The 22,783-nt window shown below is 46.0% G+C and overlaps 1 protein-coding gene across 1 annotated transcript in view; it reads right to left on the reverse strand.

The window, feature by feature from the left end:
- Positions 1-22,783, reverse strand: part of LOC147435308 (tRNA ligase 1-like) — a 238,268-nt gene that overhangs the window by 22,167 nt on the left and 193,318 nt on the right. Inside the window, exons 19-20 of the mRNA XM_086488390.1 lie at positions 16,970-17,030; positions 16,785-16,861 (exon numbers count right to left, since the gene is read on the reverse strand). Coding sequence (XP_086344516.1) covers positions 16,785-16,861; positions 16,970-17,030 — 138 coding nt within the window. The remainder of the gene's footprint in view (positions 1-16,784; positions 16,862-16,969; positions 17,031-22,783) is intronic.

Below are 22,783 nucleotides of genomic sequence, written 5' to 3' on the forward strand. Positions count from 1 at the left end.
CTACATTGAGAGAGAGGGTGATAGAGGTGCACAGCTGGCAGGGACATGGATTCCACTATTGTTATATGCTCATGATATTGTGTTCATCTCCGACTCTCCGGAGGGGATGCAACGTCACTTGGATGCTTTGCATAGGTTTGTCCGTCAACCTTGGTTTTACCTTGGTAAAACCAAGGTAATGGTATTTAATACCACCCCACAGAGGATCACGAGGTCAACGTCTGCATTTACATACGGCCAGGAGACAGTGGAGTATACAGATGCTTACACTTACCTTGGAGTGGTTTTTAGTGGGCCAGCATTTTCATTGAGGAGGGCAGCAGACGCCAGATTGACAAGAGCCCATGCAACATTGGGTAGATTGGAAAGGATGTGTTCACAGGTTCAGTTTCAGAAGCCTCGGACGACGCTCTAGCTCTTTGACACTTTGGTGGCTTCTGCATTGCTTTATGGAGCTAAGATTTGGGGACCTTCATTAGATCATCACGGGAGGACAAGCCGCAGTGATGGATGGGGAGACATGGAGAGCATCTTCTCCAACTTACGTAGGATGGTTTTATGACGAGGCCCAGATACATGGACACCCACTTGTCTCATGGGATACGATGTGCTATTGGCCAGATACGCACATCTTCACACCAGCTGCGGATCGAGACTGGGAGATACAACGGAGTACTAGTAGAGGCCAGGACATGCCCCCTGTGTGACATGGAGCCTGAGACAGAGTTGCACTACACATGCCACTGCCCCGTCTACTAGATACGAGGCCGCTTCCATTGCTTGTTCAGAGAGGGCTTTGGACCTCTCTCACAAGTCATGCGGTAAGAGGATTAGAGATGCCTGGGTTTGTTTTGCTCGAGCTGTGTAGACACAGAGAGAGCTTGATGAGAGGAGAGGCTAGCCAATCTCACAGATCATAGACTTCTTTAGAGATGCCACTAGACACCCGGAGGAGTTACTACTACAACTGAGCTCGTCGCCTCACACCAGAGGCACACTGATCGACCGATCTCCCCTATGCGCCGACTGCGGTGGACCACACAACATCGACGGAGGCTGCATCAGAGAATTCGGATTACTTTCGCCCGACATGCACGACGCCCGGTCAGACTACTGACCATGGAGGAGATTGATGAGATCCGCCAACGACCGATGCTGCATCTCTTGTGATCTAGCTATCCAGCTAGCTACTTAGTTCACACCTAGCAGTTTAGGATTCCCTAGTATTTTATTTTGTCATTTTGTCATTTTGTCATCTTGTTACTCTGACTTTATATCAGATCCATCACATTGTAACTTTCTGGTCTCATAGGTCACTTTGGCCCTTTGAAGACGTTAACATTTCATTTCATTCATCCATCTCTCTCTCTCTCTCTCTCTCTCTCTCTCTCTCTCTCTCTCTCTCTCTGTGGATGCACCATCTCTGACTCTTATACAGTCCGAGATCACCAGGCTCATCCGCGAGGACCTGACTCAGCTAGACACTAGGAGGACATGGATACAGCAGGCACTAGGAGTTGGGCACGAAGATGGCTTTCTACAAAGAGCATCTTCTCTAGCTTACGTTGGACGGTTTTGTGACGAGGCTCAGATACATGGACACCCACTTGTCTCATGGGATACGATGTGCTATTTACCAGATACGCACATCTTCACACCAGCTACGAATCGAGACTAGTAGAGTACCGGCAGAGGCCAGGACATGCCTCCCATGTGACATGGAGCTTGAGACAGAGTTACACTACACATGCCATTGCCCCGTCTACTACGAGATACGTGGCCGCTTCTACTGCTTGTTCAGAGAGGGCTTCAAACCACTCTCCAGAGTCATGCGGTACGAGGATCATAGATGCTTGGGTCTATTTTTGCTCGAGCTACGCAAACACACAGAGAGCCTGATGAGGGGAGAGGCTAGCCAATCTCAGAGACCGATCACAAACTTCTTTAGAGCAGACACTGGGCACCCGGAGGAGCTACTGCCACAAGAGAGCTTGTCGCCTCACGCCAGAGGCACATTCACCGACTGAGCGACCGAGCTAGGATAGATGCCCACGACTGCGGAGGACTACACAGCATCGACGAAGGCTGCATCAGAGGATTCGGATCACTTTGGGCTGATATGCACGACGACTGGTCAGGCTATTGACGATGGAGGAGATTGATGAGATCCGCCAGCGACTGATGCTGGTCTTTTGTGATTTAGCTATCCCACCTAGCTGCTCAGCTCAAACCTAGCAGTTTAGGATTCCATAGTATTTTATTTTGTCACTTTTGTTACTCTGACTTTGTATCAGATCCACCACATTGTAACTTTCTGGTCTCATAGGTCACTTTGGCCTTTTGAAGACGTTAATATAACATTTCATTTCATTTCGTCTCTCTCTCTATCTCTCTCTATATATTTTATTTCGTATGTATGTTAATGAGGTCTCTGATTATATTGGCAGAGGAGGAGATAGAGGTGCTCAGCTTGCAGGGACATGGATCCCTCTTCTATTGTATGCTCACGATATCGTGTTGATATCATACTCACCAGAGCGTATGCAGAGAATTTGGAAACATTGCACAATTTTGCCGGGGATAGTGGATTGTCTGTCAACCTTGGTAAAACCAAGGTCATGGTATTTAATACCACGCCACAGTGGGTCAGGAGATCAGCACCTACATTCACATATGGTCAGGACAGTGTGGAGTACACTGATGCATACACATATCTTGGGGTGGTCTTTAGTGGACCGAGGTTCACACTGAAATTGTCAGCAGACACTAGATTGACTCGTGCCTATGCAGCCCTAGGCGGTTTAGAGAGGATTTGTTCGCAAGTTCAGTTCCAGGAACCTCAAACAAAGCTCTGGCTCTTTGACACTTTAGTCGCTTCAGTTATGCACTACGAGGTTCACGTTTGGGGACTATCTGTTGACGGTGCTGGATGGAGTAATCTGGAGAGGCCCTTGGTATCTATCGTTTCTAGGCTGATTAGAGCCAAGGCCTCAGTTCCACATGACATCATACGAGCGGAGCTGGCTGCCCCACCTATGGAGATTGAGGCACTTACAGGATCAGTATCATTTGTACACAGCTTATGGGACACCACCAAGGACAGATATGCTAGGCTTGCTCTTGGGTCATCCAAACAGCTGGCATTACAGGGAGATACATCATGTTGGTATGCACAAATGAGTTCATGATTTCAAAGGCATGGTTTCAGCATGGACAAGTTGCCCCCTTTCCAATATTCTCTTGATGCACCATCTTTGGCTCTTACATGGATGGAGATTATTAGACTCATTCGGCAGGATCTTATCCAGCTTGATACCAGGAGGACATGGATAGAGCCATCACGGGAGTTGGGTACGAAGAGGGCTTTCTATAGAGAGCATCTTCTCCAACTCACGACAGACGGATTTCTCACACGACCCAGCTACATGGACACACATCTATCTCATGGGTTACGATGTGCCGTAGGCCAGATACGCACATCTTCACACCAGCTTGGGATTGAGACAAGTAGATTCAAAGCCATACCGGCAGACATTAGGATATGTCAGTTATGCCATGTAGAGCTAGAGACGGAGTTTCACTACATATGTCACTGCACAGTCTACTATGAGATACAAGGATGCTTTCACTGTTTATTCAGAGATGGTTTTGACTCGTTAGATAGACTCATGAGATATCAGGATCAGAGATGTCTCGGATTATTTCTACTTGATATACAGAGACATAGAGACTCTCTATTGAGAGGGCATAGACAGAGACAGTCCCAGAGACACATCTCAGATTTTTTCAGTCCGAGTACCACAGAGGCCGAGGGACCACCACCACCACAGAGCTCGGTTCCCACCCATACACACACCAATGGTACTCTCATTGACCGAGCTAAAGAGTTGGGGAGATTGAGACGACCATGATTGAGGAGGGGAGCCACTTGGCACCGACGGAGATTGCGGCAGAGGATCCACAAGATTCTAGCACGACACCCAGAGTGTCGATCAGGATAGGCTTCATGCTACTGCTATATTGTATCATGATGACACTTATCCCCACTTTGTACCTTTGTGGCATTATACCATTGCTCAGCTTACCAGCCACCCATAGGAGTCGGTAGCACTCCTATCTCAGTTTCTAGTTTGTAGCTTTCTTTGTTTGTACCCAGACTTGGTACTAGACTCACCATTGTAATCAGTTTGGTCTCATAGGTCATTTTGGCCTTTTGTAGACGTTAATATATCATTTCATTTCGTTTCTCTCTCTCTCTCTCTCTCTCTCTCTCTCATATTACATATGTCACTCTCTCTCTCTCTCTCTCTCTCTCTCATATTACATATGTCATTGCACAGTGTACTATCAGATTCGGGATCGTACACTATCAGATTCGGGATCGTTTCCACTGCTTATTCAAAGAGGGTTTCGGTCCTTTCTCTAGGGTCATGTGTTATGAGGATCAGAGATGTCTTGGGATATATTTACTTGAGTTACACACATATAGAGACGCTTTACTGGGGAGAGATAGAGAGAGACAGTCCCAGAGGTAGATTATAGATTTCTTTTCACTAGATATGGGACAGCCAGGGGAGCCATCATTGGAGAGCTTGGCCCACACTCATTCGACCACTACTGACACTCTGATCGACCGAGCACTGTTGCTACGGAGATCCAGACGGCCGCCATCAAGGAGAGGGGCTACACAGCATCGACAGAGATTACAACAAAGAATTCAACCATACTCTCTCGACATCCAGAATGCCCATGAGGATGGATTCTATTAGTAGTATTTTATTTGTAGTCTTTTTGTACCCAGACATAGTATCAGATTCACTATTTTGTAACAAATAGGTCTCATAGGTCATTTTGGCCTATTGAAGACGTTAATATAACATTTCATTTCATTTCGCATGGGTTTGGACTTCTCTCTCACAGTTTCTAGGGTTTCGAAACTGTTTTTAGGGTTTTTTCATTGTTTTTTTTGCTATTTTTTTAGGGTTTTGAAACTGTTTTTTGGTTGTTTTTAGGGTTTTGTCACTATTTTTTTCTGTTTTTAAAGGTTTCAACTTTGATTTTCTTTCTTATATAGGATTACACAAGCGTTCCTTGCTGATTTTTAGGGTTTCTAGTATTTCTTTGATGTTTTAGACACCCTCTCTCTCTCCCTCTCTCTCTCTCTCTCTCTCTCTCTCTCTCTCTCTCATGGGAAGCATCGGAGAAGTGCCAATGGCTTCCCCCTCGTGTAAGAAGACGCATCCCTCGTCGACCACCCACAAAGCCTCTTTGATGCGGATAGGGAAGAGGATGTCGGCAATAGAGAAGGAAATGCAAGAATGGAGCAACAAAGTGGAAGACTGGAGGAAGGAGAGGAGCACTATTCTTCAAAGATGGACCGAAGAAAGAGATGGCATGGGTAGGAGGATCGCTTCGCTCGAGGAGAGAGTGGTCATCCAAGATTCCATCATCCGAAATCTACAACGTGAGCTTCTTGAAGCCAAAAGTGGGCGACTTGAAGAAGGGGAATTTCAGCCTTCCATGATGAAGGAGCTGAACACAATCAAAGAACAAGTGCAGGTCATCAAAGAGGAGGAAAAGAAGTCATTTCGGGTCGAGGTCATCACCAAGACAGAAAAGAAAGTGGAGGCGGCCGAGAAATGGATCGAGGTCGCCAAGAAAGGGAAAGGTAAAGAGGCTTCTACTACACCTACCATCATTAGCATGACCCTCAAAGAAGAGCAAAGAAGGCGGCTACATGCCTTACATGTGAGGGTCACCGGCCTCAAGGATGTCAACAATGTTGAAAAGAGGTCACAAGCCTCATGTCCATGATGGGAATGGAGAAGCCTTTACACACAAAGGCATGGAGGGTGGGCAAGAGGAGCGAAGGCCCGGGCGAGTCCTCAATGCACAGAGCACTCGTACTACATTTCCCCTCCTTGTAGGAGTTTTTGAAAAAGAGGCCAACCCTCGAGAAGACAGGTATTTCTTCTCGGTGATGATCTCACCGTCTAGCAACTATAGCTCACATGAGAGAGGTGATGCCAGAGATTACAACAGCAAGGGAGAAGGGAAAGATTGCCTTCTACAGATAGTCTGGTGGTGATTGTAGAGCGACACTCTACATGACAGTGTGAGACCTATGGGACCATACTTAAGATGGAAGCTTGGAATTGTAATGGATCTTATAGATTGCATGTGGGCGCCTTTGAGGATAGCTTCCGGGACAGGGACATTCTATTACTCTCAGAGACTCATCCGGTCCTTGGACAAATGATGCCACATGTGACAGGATATAGATGAGAGAGCTTGTCGGACTGACACAAGATCTGAGCATGGGAGTAGAGGATTGGGGGGGGGGGGGGGGGGGGGGGGGGGGGTAGCAGTATTATTCAGAGAGGAGCCACAACCACTTCTACACATTGTACGAAGAGACGATCATGCTAGATACATGTGGGTGAGGCTAAGGGCCGACATAGGCCAATTTTTATAAATTGCCATATGCTACTTTCTCCCCGTACATCATTCTATGCTGGGCCTAGAGGCCAATCACCTTTGTCAATCCTAGACAATGACATATGGGAGGATGGAGACGTCATCCTCCTAGGGAGCTTCAATGTCTGGATGGGCAATGCTCATAGTCTTCTATGACACTTTAGAGGAGATGCTTAGAGAGCTGAATGTAGGAGATTTGGGGCTTGATAGACATTTACAAGATAGAGAGCAGACAAAGTATGGAAGATGGCGACTACACATGGTCTGGCGATACTTAATGGCCTACAACGTTTTCCTAAAGCAGCCGGTTTCACATGCTTTCCACACAAGCAAGGGGCCAACAGAGTGGACTATCTCATGGCACATCCGAGCATCATCCCCTGCATTCAGGATTTCATAGTAGGACCAAGACCAGTGTGTGTAACTCCTATACATTTACACCAGAGACTGGGTTTGTTTATAAAGAGGAGATCTATAGTTGTCTATGTACAGCAGCCAAGCCAGGACTCTCAGTGGAGGAGATCACCACTTTACTGACTGAGACATTGCATGAGGCAGTACCAGAGGCATACCCACACAATCAGTCTGCTGATTAGAGACGCCGTTCTAGGACCATGCCTCAGAACAATTGGCATGACGAGGAGTGTAGAGAGACGAGCACAGCTTCAAAGGGATCTTTTCCTAGGGGTCATCAATCATAGACAGTCACACACCTTCCTTGTGCGATGGAAGAAGCGAGCATTCCTACCTCAAATGAAATGAGACTTATAATGTTCTTGAGTAGACTCAAGAGAGGCATTGTCACCAGGAGGTGTATTTTTCCTGTTGCCTTCCGTAAATAAGTACTATATATTTTTATTTATTTTTATTTTTACTTGTTTTCCGCGGAACCCTTGAAAAGATGCAAGTGGACATTGCATGGCCACTGTGAAAGGGCTGCGGCCCAATAGGTTTCTCACATCGGGAGTCTGGGTCGGTCTGTCTGGGACTGGTCAGGCCAATTAGCATTGAAGTCTGATGAGTATGGAAGCTTGTGTGCGCCAAATGAAATCTAGGCCACTCGGAAAGTCATTTACAACTTTATAAGTCAGTGGGAACTCGAGAATTAACTCAAAAGGGGCAAACTGGACACATGGCGGTTCCACGTGGATTTTCCACTTCCATCAGCAAGAGGGGGCGTCCAATTTGAGAGAGGAGGCTGTTTTTTGCATTAAGTGACCTACAGTGTGTGTGAGTAGTGGGTGCAGGTCTAGAATTACAGCCCGCTGAATTTCTGTGATGACAGCTCACCAGAAAGCTTCCAGATAGCGAGGGAATCTGCCCTAGACAGGTACTTTTGACCTACAGGGGTTTTTGCGCCGTTATGCTGCCAAAATCAGGTCAGAAACCTGTGTTTTCAGCCCTCGCCAAGTTTGGACAGTTTGTGAAAGCTTGGACTAAGTGGTCGGATAGTCTACCTTAAATTGAATAAAGAAATACCGAAAGGGGAGCCAGTCTTTCGGGCCTACAGGGTGTTGGTCTCGTGTGCGCAGTGACAGGGGTTTTTGCGCCGTTATGCTGCCGAAATCAGGTCGGAAACCTGTGTTTTCAGCCCTCGCCAGGTTTGGACAGTTTGTGAAAGCTTGGACTAAGTGGTTGGATAGTCTACCTTAAATTGAATAAAGAAATACCGAAAGGGGAGCCAGCTTTTCGGGCCTACGGGGTGTTGGTCTCGTGTGCGCAGTGACATTCTAGTCGCTGGACGCATCTGTGTTCTATTTCCTTCTCTGTGCTCTTTGTAAAGTTAATAGGTAGATGAAATAGTACCCCCCTATACGTTGTACAGGCCGGTGTTATGGTTCCATCGACGGGGTAGTCACTTTTTCTTCAAAAAGTGCAGCATGGATTGTTGTGGGTGAAAGCAACAGAGAGCATGTCGTTATGGCAAAGAAGAGAGACAAAGTACCTGAAGAGGGATCGTCGTCACATGGTACAGAGAAAGTTCCTTCAACTCTTCAAGAAGAGGACATGTTGTTTAGAGCTCAACTACGTTGCTGCATGGACATGTTTCAGCAGCTGGCTAGCAACCCAAGAATGCAGGAGTTCATACAGGCTCCGACACAGGGTTTTCAGCCTCCTACACAGGACATGACTGAGCCGTTGCACGAAAAGGAGATTTCCAATGCGCAGAGGACTCATGATGCTCGAGGGAAAGCCCATGTGGTTGAGCAATTAGCGGTTTCCAATGATCCAAAGCAACTTGCTTTAGCTAGACAAGAACCATTTGTGAATGATCAAGGGACAAATGAACAGGCCATGCATCAGACCCTTCCATTACCTAATACTTATCCTGGTTATTTTGGAGATGCTTCAGTGTTTCAAGCTATGGCTGGACCTTCCACGGGTTATATGCCAAGGAATGTGTTCGGGACAATGCAAACAAGCATGGGTAACCCTATGTACGCGAACATGGGTGTCCAACCAGGATTTCAGAGGGTAACTATGGCCAATTTCGAGTGCCTGGAACACAATTTGGTATGGCTGGTTTTTTGCAGCCATATGCCCAAAATGTGGATATGGCACATAACAGGGGTGATGCGAGTGCTCGAATGAACAATCGTCAAGCTCCACTGTTACAGGCAACTGTTTATGATAATGTGGCTCCTTTGAGTCAACCTAAGGATTACAAGGAAGGTGGGCAGGGAGTTAAGTTTGAAACTTTCAGAGGAACTGAGGATCAATTGAAGGCTTTGACCTTCATACAACAATTCGATGCAGCTTATGCTGGAGGAAACTTCACGGAATCTTTATATATACGCAAGGCTGCCACTTTCTTGAAAGGGGATGCGCTTCAATGATGGACCGCATTGTTGAGCCAGGGTCAAGCCCCAACAACGTGGGTCCAATTCAAACAGCTATTTGCGCCTGCATGGCTGACAAACACTTTTGAAGTGGATGTGATGACAAAATGGCACGAGTTGAATGCTAAACAATGTGCGAATCTAGAAGAGTACAATAAACATTTTGGGGCCGCACTGTTGCCAGTCACCTCTTACAAGTTTGTGCCATTGTCGGAACAGATTGAGTACTGTTGCCGATTGCCCAAGAAAATCAAGGACTACTGCACAAAGACTACTGTCATGAATATGTTTCAGTTGATTGAGAATGCAAGAGTGGCCAACAATCTGTCGAAGGGAGATTCCGATGAATTTAATAGCCACAAGAAAGGGTCCCAGGGCAAACAGTTTTCAGCCAAGAGCAATTTTGCAAGAAAGTCTTCTGAGCCTCCCACAAAGAAGCCCTCCAATGAAGAAGCTGATACGTCCAAGAAGCAATCTAAATCTCCTTCGGGACGAGGACAAGGACAAAAAAGGCATTTTTCTTGCAAAACTTTTAAAGAAAGGAAAGCTCTTAGGGAGGCCAAGAAATGCTACATTTGTGAAGAGGAAGGACATTTTGCAAATGAATGTTCATAGAACAAGTCACAGGATAAGGATGACACGTCAGATCATAAAGGGAAGAAGCCAAAGTCAAGTGCAGGACTTGTCCCAGATTTGGTTGGAGACCAGCCAAACATAGATGCCACAGAAGTGTGCAGAGCTTGGGGCAAAGTTAGAGACCAAATAGTGCTGGTTTTCTTTGATCCAAGAGCCCGTGCAAATTTCATATCACCAGAATTGGCATCAAAGTTGGGCATTCGTGCAGAGGAGACGGGTATGACAGGGGAAGCAGGTTTGGCATGCCCAAGTCATTCAGAGCCTATTACTGCCATTTTGGGAAAGCTTCGTCTGCACATTCAGAGCTATGTGGATGCGGAAGAATTTCATATTATGCCACTTGAGGGCTGTGATGTCTTACTGGGTATCCCATGGTGTTACAAGTTGCATGCTATAGTGGATACTTACAACAAAAAGATTACCCTTGTACATAGAGAAAAGACTCATGTCCTTGATGTAAAGCTTAAAGGCGAGTCTGTTCCAGCTGTTTCTGATTTTACTATTTCATCTGTAATAAAGAATCATCTTTCTGCATACTTGATCTTTGCAAAAGAAGTACCTGAAGTTGTATCTAATTTGTCTACCTTAGATAAAGACAGGTCAACTTTTTTCAGTGGTTTCAGTATTTGTTTTTCGGACTCTTTGCCAGAGGAGTTACCTCCTGAGAGACCTGAGGATCATACCATAGATCTTGTGTCAGGTTCTCTAGTCCACCGAATAGACCACCATACAAGGTTAGTGCAGCCCAGCAGAAAGAGATTATGAGTCGGGTCAACGTGCTTTAAGAGAAGGGGCTGATAGCCTAGTTCATCCCCTTTTTGTTCGCCTGTACTTTTAGTGCAGAAGAAGGATGGTTCATGGCGCATGTGCATTGACTATCTCGCCTTGAATAAGAATACCATCAAGAATAGGTTCCCCATACCGAGGATAGCTGACATTCTTGATCGGCTTGAGGGAGCATCATTATTTACAAGGATAGACCTAAAGAGTGGCTACCATAAGATACGCATTAGGCCAGAAGATGTCCATAAGACTGTGTTCAGGACAACATTTGGTCTCTATGAGTTTCTTGTCATGCCATTTGGTCTCGCAAATGCTCCTGCCACGTTTAATAGAATGATGGACAAAATTTTTAGACCACATAGAAACTTCGTGGGTACCTTCTTTGATGACATGATTGTCTATTCAAAGTCTGAAGAGGAGCATAGGGATCACTTGACCGCAGTTCTCAATGAGTTATGTAAGAACAGGCTACTCATTAATGCCAAGAAGAGTGATTTCTTTTTGCAAGAGATTCACTTCCTTGGGCACATTGTTTCAAAGGATGGGGTATGCATGGATCCCGCCAAAGTGGAAGCAATTAGGTCATGGCCAGACTTGAAGTCCGTACATGACATTCGAAGCTTTCTAGGCCTATGTTCCTACTACAGAAGGTTCATCCAAAATTTTGTTGAGATTGCTTCTCCACTCCATGCACTGCAAGGAAAAGGAGTTACTTTCAAGTGGACAGCCAAGGAAATTTTAGCCTTCAAACACTTGAAAGAGAAGCTGACTTCAGATCCGGTAATCATTTTGCCAGATCTTTCGAAACCTTTTATGGTTCAGTGTGATGCGTGTGGCCATAGTCTGGGTGCAATTCTAATGCAGAATGACCGAGTAGTCGCATATGAGAGCAGAATTCTTTTCAAGACTGAAAGAAACTTGCAAGTCTATGAGAAAGATTTGTTGGCAGTAATTCATGCTCTCACTAGTTGGAAACACTATCTGCTAGGGGCTGATTTTGTTGTCCAAACGGATCATCAAACCTTGCGATATTTTCTCACACAAACGAAGTTGTCTGAGAAGCACATGCGATGGGCAATCATCTTGTCAATGTTCCATTTTCAGATTGTGCATGTGCAAGGGAAAAAGAACGCGGTGGCTGATGCGTTGTCACGAAAGCCCCAAATTTCAATAGTGTCAATTCTGTACCATTGTGAACTAGACGAAATGAAGACACAATATGCTGAAGATTCAGATTTTGCAAGGATCTATGACCTACTTGTTGATGGGTAACATCATGAACACTATATGCTTAAGAATGATTTTCTCATGATGCATGGAAAGTTATGCGTTACTAAACAGCTACAGCCAAAGATTTTGATGCAACAGTGAAAGGGGTTAAGGCATTCTTCTACTGGCCAGCTTTGCGTCAAGATGTTGACACATTTGTAAGATCATGCTTAGTTTGCCAAAAAGTCAAATTTGACAGGCAAAAGCAACCGGGATTGTTGCAGCCATTGCCGATCCCTGATAGGCCATGGGAAAGCATAGCAATGGACTTTATCTTTGATCTTCCAAGAACACAAACAGGCCATGATGGGATTTGGACTATCATTTGTAGGTTCAGTGAGCAGGCCCATTTTATTCCTGTGAGGAAGAAGATAAAGCTAGAACACATGGTCAAGATATTCATGAGCAATATCTTTAAATATCACGGGATGCCTCAGTCAATTGTCAGTGACAGGGATCCACTTATGACGAGTCGATTTCTGGAAGGCATTGTTTGAGAATATGGGCACTATGCTAAAGTTCTCTTCTTCGTTTCATCCGCAAACTGATGGACATTCAGAAGAGGCAAATTCTATTGTCTTGGATCTGCTCAAATGTTATGTGTCAGAGCATAAGGCAACTTGGGAACACCATCTCCGATTGGATGAATATGCCTACAATAACATTGTGCATACATCAACAGGTACGGCACTATTTGAGATAGTGGAAGGAGGGAAGAAAATCCCGCCCATTTTGCAGACTAAGAACAAGATATTTGAGGCAGACAAGTATGTACAAGATGTGGATGAAACATATAGGAAGACTCAGGCTAAGCAAAAGAAAGCTGTTGATCATCACCGTCGTGAACTTGTATTTTCACTTGGTGATTGGGTGCTTTTGCGCTTTGAAAAGGCCACGTTAAGGAAAAGGAAAGGCAAGGACTGTTTGTTTCCTAAGCTCAGTATGCGATATTATGGTCCTTTTCAGATTTCCGAAAAGATCAGCGATGTAGCTTATAGGTTGAAGCTACCAGAAGGCTGGAAAATATATAATGCTTTTCAAGTCAGCCTTCTAAGACCCTTTGTTGGTGATGTGCCAAAGAATATGCTTGATGAAGAACAACCCGAAGTGGAAGAATTGGATGAGATCCTTGTTCCTGAACAGATATTGGCACATAAAGAAAGAAAGGGTAGAGGAAAGGTTGCAAGATGCTATTTGGTGAAGTTCAAGAACTATCCATCGTTGGATGCCAAATAGATGGAGTCCGAATTGGTTGATTCACCTCAGCTATTGCAATTGTATCTTAAAGCCTTTCAAATGGAACCCACAGTGACTTGATGTAGCCTTTTTGGAGCAAGGCAAGAGCATCGTTCATGATGCTCAACAGAGTAGTTAAGCAATTGTATCTACTCCTTCCATACAGAACTTAGGTAGATAAGTTTGTGCTCGACAGTACACTAAAAGACTTCTATGCTTGATATATGTGTCGTACGCAGGCTGGTGGGATTGTTTAATCGTCCAACGCTACATTTCCGGAAGCATGTATATCTTGGATTCCCATCATAGAATATATGTGATATCAAGAGATACCGCATGTATTATTGGCATGCAAGCGAGGTCGCTTGCAATATTTCAAGGGTGGGGTGTGTCACCACAAGGTGTATTTTTCCTGTTGCCTTCCATAAATAAGTACTATATATTTTTATTTTTACTTGTTTTCCACGGAACCCTTGAAAAGGAGCAAGGGACATTGCATGGCCAGTGTGAAACGGCTGCGGCCGAACAGGTTTCTCACATCGGGAGTCTACGTCGGGCAGTCTGGGACTGGGCGGGCCAATAAGCATTGAATCATGATGAGCATGGAAGCCTATGTGCGCCAAATGAAGTCTGGGCCACTCGAAAAATCACTTACAACTTTACAAGTCAGTGGGAGCTAGAGAATTAACTCAAGAGGGGCAAACTGGACACATGGCGGTTCCAGGTGGATTTTCCACTTCCACCAGCAAGAGAGGGGCGCCCAATTTGAGAGGAGCTGATTTTTTATTTAAGTGACCTACAGTGTGTGTGAGTAGTGGGTGCGGTGCAGGTCTATAGCTTTGATGGAAAGCTTGCCTTCTCCTCTGTCTCATGTAGCACAATGACTTGCTCTCGTGCATTTCTCTCTCCCCTTTTAAACATATGGTAATGCCCCACTAGTTGGGCTACTCAAATGAATATGTACAGTTCTGGGGGTTTATGAACGTTTGCCAAGGCAAGAGCCTTCTGAACAGGAACCCGACTAGCTAATTGCTAATCCCCCACAGGTACCCACAGTTCCATCGCGAAAGATTGTGAGTTTGGAGACTTTTCTCGCGTGAAAACTCGTCCAATTCACACAGGAATTGTCCCATTGCGTGCGGGAACCCTTGGGACACGCGTAGGCGTGTTCGCTCCGCTAAAAATGATCCGAAACAGGGAATTACAGCCTGTAGTGTTTTTCTGCAGGTTTAGGGTTTCGCACCTAAACTGCAAAGGAACACTAGGGGAGCCTGGTGAGAGCCTTGGAATGCCTGTACAGGCTTTTGAGTACCCGGCACTGAAAAACAGAGAATTACAGCCCGCTGAATTTCTCTGACAGCTCACCGGAAAGCTTCCAGAGAGCGAGGGAATCCGCCCTAGACAGGTACATTTGACCTATAGGGGTTTTTGCGCTGTTATGCTGCCGAAATCAGGTCGGAAACCTGCATTTTCAGCCCTCACAAGGTTTGGACAGCTTTGTGAAAGCTTGTACTAAGTGGTCGGTTCGTCTACCTTATAATGAATAAAGAAATACCAAAAGGGGCACCAGTCTTTGGGGCCTACAGGGTGTCAGTCTCGTGTGCACAGTGACATTCTAGTCGCTGGACGCATCTGTGTTCTCTTTCCTTCTCTGTGCTCTGTGTAAAGTTAACAGGTAAATGAAATAGTACCGCCCTATACATTGTACAGGCCGGTTATAGGCATGGCGTTTCTTTCATGAGCACTCCCCTCCCCCAGTGATTACTTCTCCTGATGTGTGGGATCAGTATGCAACATCCTTATATACGGTCCTTGGACAGACGCCCCTTCCAGATCCTCCTGAGCCATGCCCATCTACGAGTACCTTCTTTGCCACTGAGATGGTAAAGACGGCCATTGATCGGATGAGGACCAGGAGGACATATGATCATGATGGCCTAGTAGGAGAGCACTTTATACATGTTCGAGATATGCTCGCAGAGGCTTTTGCACTTCTATTGGAATAGGCCGGTTATAGGAGAGGCTTCTCCTCTCTTGACCATATTCTGACACTCAGAGCCATCATTAAAGAGGGTAGGGCACCTGGGAGACGGATTTATTGTAGCTTTGTGGATTTCCGCAAAGCATTTGACATGGTGCCCAAAGCCAGATTGATGCACAGACTACACGAGATGGGAGTGCCCATTGAGTTGATCTGGGGGATCATGGCTCTATACAGATCAATGGTGGGTCATGTACGCACTTCAGAGGGGAAATCTGATTTAGTTCACTCCACTATTGGAGCGAAACAAGGCTGTCCATTGTCTCCACCTCTATTTGGTATGTATATAGACATTGACAGAGACACTGACAGAGGTGCCCAACTGACAGAGACATGGATTCCATAATGTTGATCTCTGCCTCACCGGAGGGTATGCAGCGACGCTTGGATGCAATACATAGCTTGGCGGAGGAAGTGGATTGTGTGTAAACCTTGGTAAAACCAAGGTTGTAGTGTTTAACACCACACCGCAATGGATCAGAAGATCGCACCTACATTCACTTATGGTTAGGAGACTTTGGAGTACACAAATGCATACGCTTATCTTGTGTTAGTCTTCACTGGGCCAAAGTTTTCTTTGAATAGAGCAACAGAGACTAAACTGACCAAAGCGTATGCGGCCTCGGGAGGATTGGAGAGGATGTGTTTGCAGGTTCAGTTCCAGGAACCCCAAACAAACCTTTGGCGCTTTGATACCTTGGTAGCTTCAGCTGTGCTCTATGGGGTTAAGGTTTGGGGACCCTCTATGCGTCACGATGGGCGGAGAGGTATGGAGAGGCCAGCTGATCAGAGCCAAGGCCTCCGTGCCACACGAGATCATTAAAGCGGAGTTTGCGGCCCCCCCGTGGAGATAGAGGCGCTTACCAAATCAGTCTCCTTTATGCACAGCTTATGGGATACTACCAGAGACAGATATGCCAGATTGGCACTTGAGTCCTCCAAACAAATAGCATTATAGGGAGACACATCATGCTGGTATGCACAAATGTCAACATGGTTCAAGATACATGGCTTCAGCATGGACAGCTTGCCTTCCTTCCAGTACTCCCTTGATGCACCATCTTTGTCTCTTACACAGATGGAGATTACTAGACTCATTCGCCAGGACTTGACCCAATTGGACACCAGGAGGACATGGATAGAGCCGACACAGGAGTTGGGCAGGAAGATGGCTTTCTATAGAGAGCATCATCACCAACTCAGAAGGGATGGGTTTGTGATTCGGCGGCAATAAGAAAAATGTTCAGTTTACCTGTCTTTGATGTGTCTCCCACCACTTAAATGTTCTAAGATTGACTCGCTCAGGAGGTGAATTGCATTATCTAAAAAGATCAGCCCACTGACAATTAGCTCATTAATACCAGCACCCAATTCACATACAGACCCAAGTATCCACCTTCACTCACTAGGGGCACCAGTTAATAGCAACAAAGCTAGAACTCAAGGATCGAGCAGCAACCAAGGAGCATTACTTGTAAATCTATATGGAAATGAAAGCTTACTGGGTGGTTTGTCCGCTGAAGCACACGATACATGAAAAGGGCGAGTTCTTCCAAAGAAAACGGATTATATTCTGTGCCTGAAAATGAAATTATGTTGGATTTCAAAGAGCATCCAAGACGGCCATGCAAAACTCAAGAGGATTATCTAGTACAATAACAATTTAAAGGTCCAATCAGATAGCTACCTCCAGAATCAGGGACAACAGGAACTCCAATTGCCGATGTGCTTTTAGAAATGTCTCCAACCTGTAATTCATCAGTTTTCTCTTTCAAACTAACACTATAAATTTGCATTAAAAAAACAGAATGCTATTAGCAAAGTGAAACACTTAATTCTATACAGGTTCAGACATTAGGGATCTCTCAGACAGGCACATCATTGCTAGATTTGAATGTCCTAAATGATGGTTATAGGAATCCAGTAGTAAGAGGCCCACTGCAATGCAAATAGAAGATAAAGGACTTCAATGGCGAAAGGGGTGGTGAAGGCTTTCTAATGCTGAAACTATAGGTTTGATTGTTGACATTGTGTGCACATCAACCATGGCAGTGCGTGAAGAATTCATTGTATGCGTATTGGGGAATTACCTTCAGTGTTCTAGGGGCATTCTCTTTATAAGACACCTGGTAGCATATCCATGCTTGAGACCGGAACATGCACATGCTTTACTAGAGAGATATTGTCCCTATGCACACTATTGTTAATGTATGCTAAGCTGGCCTTGGCAAAATCGAACGCCGGATGGCGAAAGAATTGGACGAGGGCGAAGGGCGAGGCGAGGGCGAGGGAGAATGGCGAGACCTGACGAGGCTACTGGCGAGGCAGGTCCGAGGCAAGGGCGAGGTCTAATGGCCAAGGGCGAGGGCAGCAGGTTGGGGCGAGGGCAAGGCCGAGAGGAGAAGGCGAGGGCTAATGGCGAGGGGCGAGGGCGAGTATGAGCACATCGGGCGAGGGCAGGACACAGTATGCGAGGAGTTAGGATCGAAGACAAGGGGAATGGCGAGGGCGAGACCAAAGACGAGCACAACTAGTCGAGGCAAGAAGGTGAAGATCTCAGGCGAGCACTGTCATAACAGCAAGCTAGAAGGCGAGAAGGAGAGTAAGATGTGATTACCCATACCCAAGAACACCCAAAAGCATCAAGCAGCAGGCAAGGGGACTAGCAACAGCAAGGGAAGATAGACAGAGTCACAAAATAGAGAGGATTCGGAGAATTTAAAGACCAGGTAATATAAATCATTGAATGATGTAGGTAACTTAAATTATTGAATACGTTTGGTATCTGAAAAATGTGTAAGTTAAATTGCTAAAGAACATGGTAACTGCACACCCACAAGATACCCATAAAAAGAGCAAAGAGAGACTTAGTACTATGTGAGTACCTCTAGAGAACACCGGATCGCGCAAGCACAAGGTTGCAGAGCGTTAGTAAGGGATAAGAGAGAAGTTGGGAAGGCCAAACAAAAGGCAATGAAGAGAGCAGATTTAAGGGATGGAACAACCAACTACAACTGAGTACCTCAAAGCGAACCACATCAAGAGTGATCAAATTTAATACGAGCCACACAAGAAAAGAAGGGGAGAGCCCATACAAAAGCTAGCACCGTGCCTACCACAGCAGCAGAAGGAGAGGGGATATGAGAGAGTGGATGGGGAACATCAAAGTTTAGGGCTGAGGAGTCGGGTTAGTAAGATTAGCACTTGATTCTAGAACCATTGACAGTCAGCTTACAAAATGATAGCAATTGATGCGAGACCCATTGACGAGGGTTAAAGGAACACATGCCAGGGTGGATAATTGAACAGCTCCTTGGGGCAGAATCTCTTGCACTTTGTAAGGGCCTTGCCAAGCAGGGATGAGCTTTTTGGATTTCCTTTGGTAGCGAGCTTGATAGCGTAGCACTAATGATCCGGGCTTGAATTTTGGCTGACGAAGATGACGATCATGCCACGCCTTACGACGGAGCTGTTCCGGTTGGGGTGAATTGGAAGCTTACAAGCGACTCTCTTCCAGCTGGGAGAGATGATAGATGTAGGCAGAGCCCATACCCCAATCCGCACGAAGACTGCCTACCTGAGGGGAGTCGAAGTTGAATTCGAAAGGAGCTATGGCTTCCAAACCGAAGACTAGTTGAAAAGGGGTGTGAGTGGTTGTCACTTTGAAGGAAGTGCGATATGCCCAGAGGGTGCCGTGGATAGCTTGAGCCCATGAAGTTGGATGGAGATGACACGCTTTCGGTAGAAGGGCGATCAAAACCTTGTTTGTACTCTCGGCCTGCCCATTGGCCCTCGGGTAATAGGCACAAGATTTGCGATGAAAAACCTTGTAGTTGGCCCACAAAGTTGAAATCATCTCATTAGCAAAGTGATTGCCCCGATCACTGGTGATCTCCACGGGACATCCAAACCTGCAAAATATATTGCCACAGTATTGCCAGTGCAATCAGTTGTTGCCAGGACCTCTGCCCACTAAGCGTAATCTAAAGCCACAAGCAAATACTTCAGGATTACCTGGTTGAGCCGAGAAAGAATTGGACCCACAAAGTCTAACCCCCATCTCTCAAATGGTAACCACGCCATTGAGACTTGCAAAGGACGGTTGGGCTGCTTGGTTTCGGTCCACATCGCTGACAAACATCACAAACTTTGACATAAGCAATTACATCCCTCAATACGTAAGGCCACTAGAAACCACTTTGTAGAATTTTATGGGTGGTGATGTGACCAGGGTAATGGCCACCTGTGGGACCATTGTGGGCATCGCCAAGAATATGCTCAGCTTCATGGGGGGAGAGACACCCCCTCATAATACCATCCGGGCCTGACTTGTAGAGTTGGCTGCCAATGGAGTGAATGGTTGAGACTTCAACAACAACCTTCTCTTCTGCAAGGGAGATGCATCCTCTGGGTACATGCCAATAGATAGCAAATGCAAGACATTGCGGTACCATTCCGGAGTTGTATCCACCTTAGAGAGACCGATATATGGAAAGTCATCTACAATCCCTATAGCTTCTTCACCTGTTTGAATGTGAGAGAGGTGGTTAGCCATGACATGATGCTTGCCCAGACGGACAACCACCTCGAAATCAAACTCCTAAAATAGAAGTAGCCAACGCCACAATCGACCTGCAACTTGCAGCTTGTTAAGCATGGTGATCATTAATAATTGTGAAGTGCACCCCTAATAAATAGTGACGAAATTTTTGTAGAGCTTACACAATAGCCAAACCTTCCCTTTCTATTGTGCTATAGTTGCGCTTCGCTTTGGTGAGCAGTCGACTTGCATAGTGAACACGCCGATCCAGGTTGAACTCCTTGCTAGGTTGAGTCAGCACAGCACCCACAACCAGTTGATTGGCATCCGTAAGCACATGAAATGGGAGGGACCAATCGGAGGCAACTAGAATAGGTCCTTCGGTTAGACGTTTTTCGAGGTCTGCAAATTCTTCAGCCTCGCGCTTTCATCATTGAAAGGGTACAGTAGCACTAGTGAGCCAGGTCAATGGTTGGTCTACCTGTGCACACATCCGGATGAACATGTGATGATAGCCTGTGTGGCCCACAAAGCTTTGAACACCTTTGGGATTGATGCAAGGAGGCAACATCAAGATGGCTACTATTTTCTTGGTCACGGGCTCAACCTTTAGCAAACACCACATGGCCAAAAAGTGTACCTTCAGTGACCAAAAAATGGCATTTGTTCGGATTGAGCTTCAGACGTGCCTCCCAACACCTGAGGAAGACGGCAAAGAGCTGGGTGAGGTGCTCCTCTGGATACTCCACTAGGGTTGAACATTGAGCACCCGAGAAGGTTGAAAAATCGTCCATAAATATGAGAAGATGATCTGTGAGCAAAGGACAAAAGATGAGATATATTGTGAAATTAAAAGAAGCCGAAGCATTTTTCAGCCCAAAAGACATTCTAGTGTAAATGAAAATATCCCTGGGAGTCACAAAAGCCATTTTGAGCTTATCACCCAGATGGATGCCCAACTGATTGAAGCCACTGAACCATCCATGAAACTGTAAAGTATGTGCCATGCCATATCTTCGAGCACACGCTTAGTGAAGGGTGTGGAAAAACCATATGGGATAGTTACCTTGATCAAAGCGCGGTAGTCGACGCACACGTTGATTTTATTAGATTGCTTCTTAGGCACTATGACCATAGGTGATAGCCACTCAGAGTGCTCCATTGGTACAATGATCCCTGCTTGAATTTTTTTCTAGCTCTTTCTTGACAGCTTCTACATATGTAGGGTTGAACTTGTAAGCTCGGCCTCTGACTGGTTTAGCCCCTTCAACCAGAGGGTTAGTGTGGACACCCAATCTTGGTGGGATACCTTCCAAATCTTTGTAAGACCAGGAAAAACATCTATAAAGGAGTGCATAAAAGAAGAGACTACCTGATCGAGTAGCACGGGATGATCCCATAACCAAGCGGCTAAGAGGATGTGCTGAGGGTCATTAGGGGCACCCAGGTTGACTTCTCTAACTAGGTCAGGAGGTGTAGCTGGTGAAGGTGCATCAGAAGATGAAGATTGAGCCGCCTCTTAGAGCTTTGAGACATCATGGGCTGGTGTCTAATCGATGTGAAAATCAGTATACTCCTCTTGTAACCATCCTGGTGGAAGCTCCTCAAACGGAATTCCTCAGACACAGCAGAGTGTTGTTGTGCGGGCGGGGAGTCAGACAAAGAGGAGGCTAACGGGAGTGGTGAGACGTTGGTGAACTCTTGCAAAGGAGATTTCTTCCCCCTTCTATGATGTGTTATAGGTTCACCCAGACCGATGGCTTCCATCAAGGGGGCAACAGACGCATGATCTTCGAAAACTCACACTGGCTTCTAGATGATGTGGCTCACTGATCTCAACTCGAGGAGCAAGGGAAGACCCAGCTACAACGATTATGAGCCAAAACCACCAATCGCCTCCGGATTCCAGGGGATCACGATGCGATTGGTAGCCAATTTCTTACACGATATGCGGGAAATGCTTTAGATCGCGAAAGAGAGCATAAAGACATCACAAGATCGTGCCACTTTTTATGCCAATCAGCATCAACAACCCCACGAACTCAAGGAGGGCATGTGGGTGTACCTTAGGGTACCGAAGGATACCGAAACGATCCGAACTGGCCAATGCTCGCAATTGTCTTCTCGTTATTGTGGTCCGTTTCAGAGCACAAAGGAGATAAGTGTGGTTTCTTACAAGCTGGACTTACCTCTGGGCATTGTTGTGCATCCTGTGTTCCAGGTAAGCCGTTTGAAGGAATGACTGGGGCAGGATGGCCTAGTGATTCCTCCTGAACAAATCCCGAACTTGGAAGACACCACGTGTTACATTCCATCAAAAGGCCATCACCCCTTTTGATTGGCATTGTAGCAGGGCTACAGTGTCAGTGTCACTTTCACTTTCACACGACATACAGTTGGTCGGGTCTGGTTCACACTGGACGGACTCTCTCGGCTGGACAACGACACGTGGCACGATACGGACGGTGGCCTAGTGGACATCGTGGCCAGGTCACCACCACTCAGTTTCGGGATAGACTTAGATGGCTGACATTTATGAGCCGTTGGTGGCTCTCTATGGTTGTGCATATGAGTAGTCGTTTCGGTCATTTTGGGGATTATCTTTATGTAGTCGTTTAGAGTGAGTCTGTACACAGAGCACGTCTTCACCATCCCCGCACATCTGAGCCTCGACACCCCCATTGTATCTGAGAGTCCTGGGGTGGAGCTGAGTGTGCTGCAACGCCAGAGTCTGTATCAGTTCTTTGAGATAGTGGAGTCAGTTGTTGTGGTCTACTGTTGTTGTTGCTCTGTTGTGTCTGTGAGAGTTGTTGTCTATTGTTTTGTGTTTTCAGCCTGTTTTGAGTGAGATTGTCACGCACATTGCACTGAGGAGCACCCACTGTAGAGAGCACGACACACTATCTACGCTACAGGTGCTCTCATTTTGGCGATCACGGTGGGACCTCAACTGAAGTCTCA

This window comes from Adiantum capillus-veneris, chromosome 18, assembly GCF_014529385.1.
Source record: "Adiantum capillus-veneris isolate H3 chromosome 18, ASM1452938v2, whole genome shotgun sequence".
NCBI lineage: Eukaryota > Viridiplantae > Streptophyta > Polypodiopsida > Polypodiales > Pteridaceae > Adiantum > Adiantum capillus-veneris.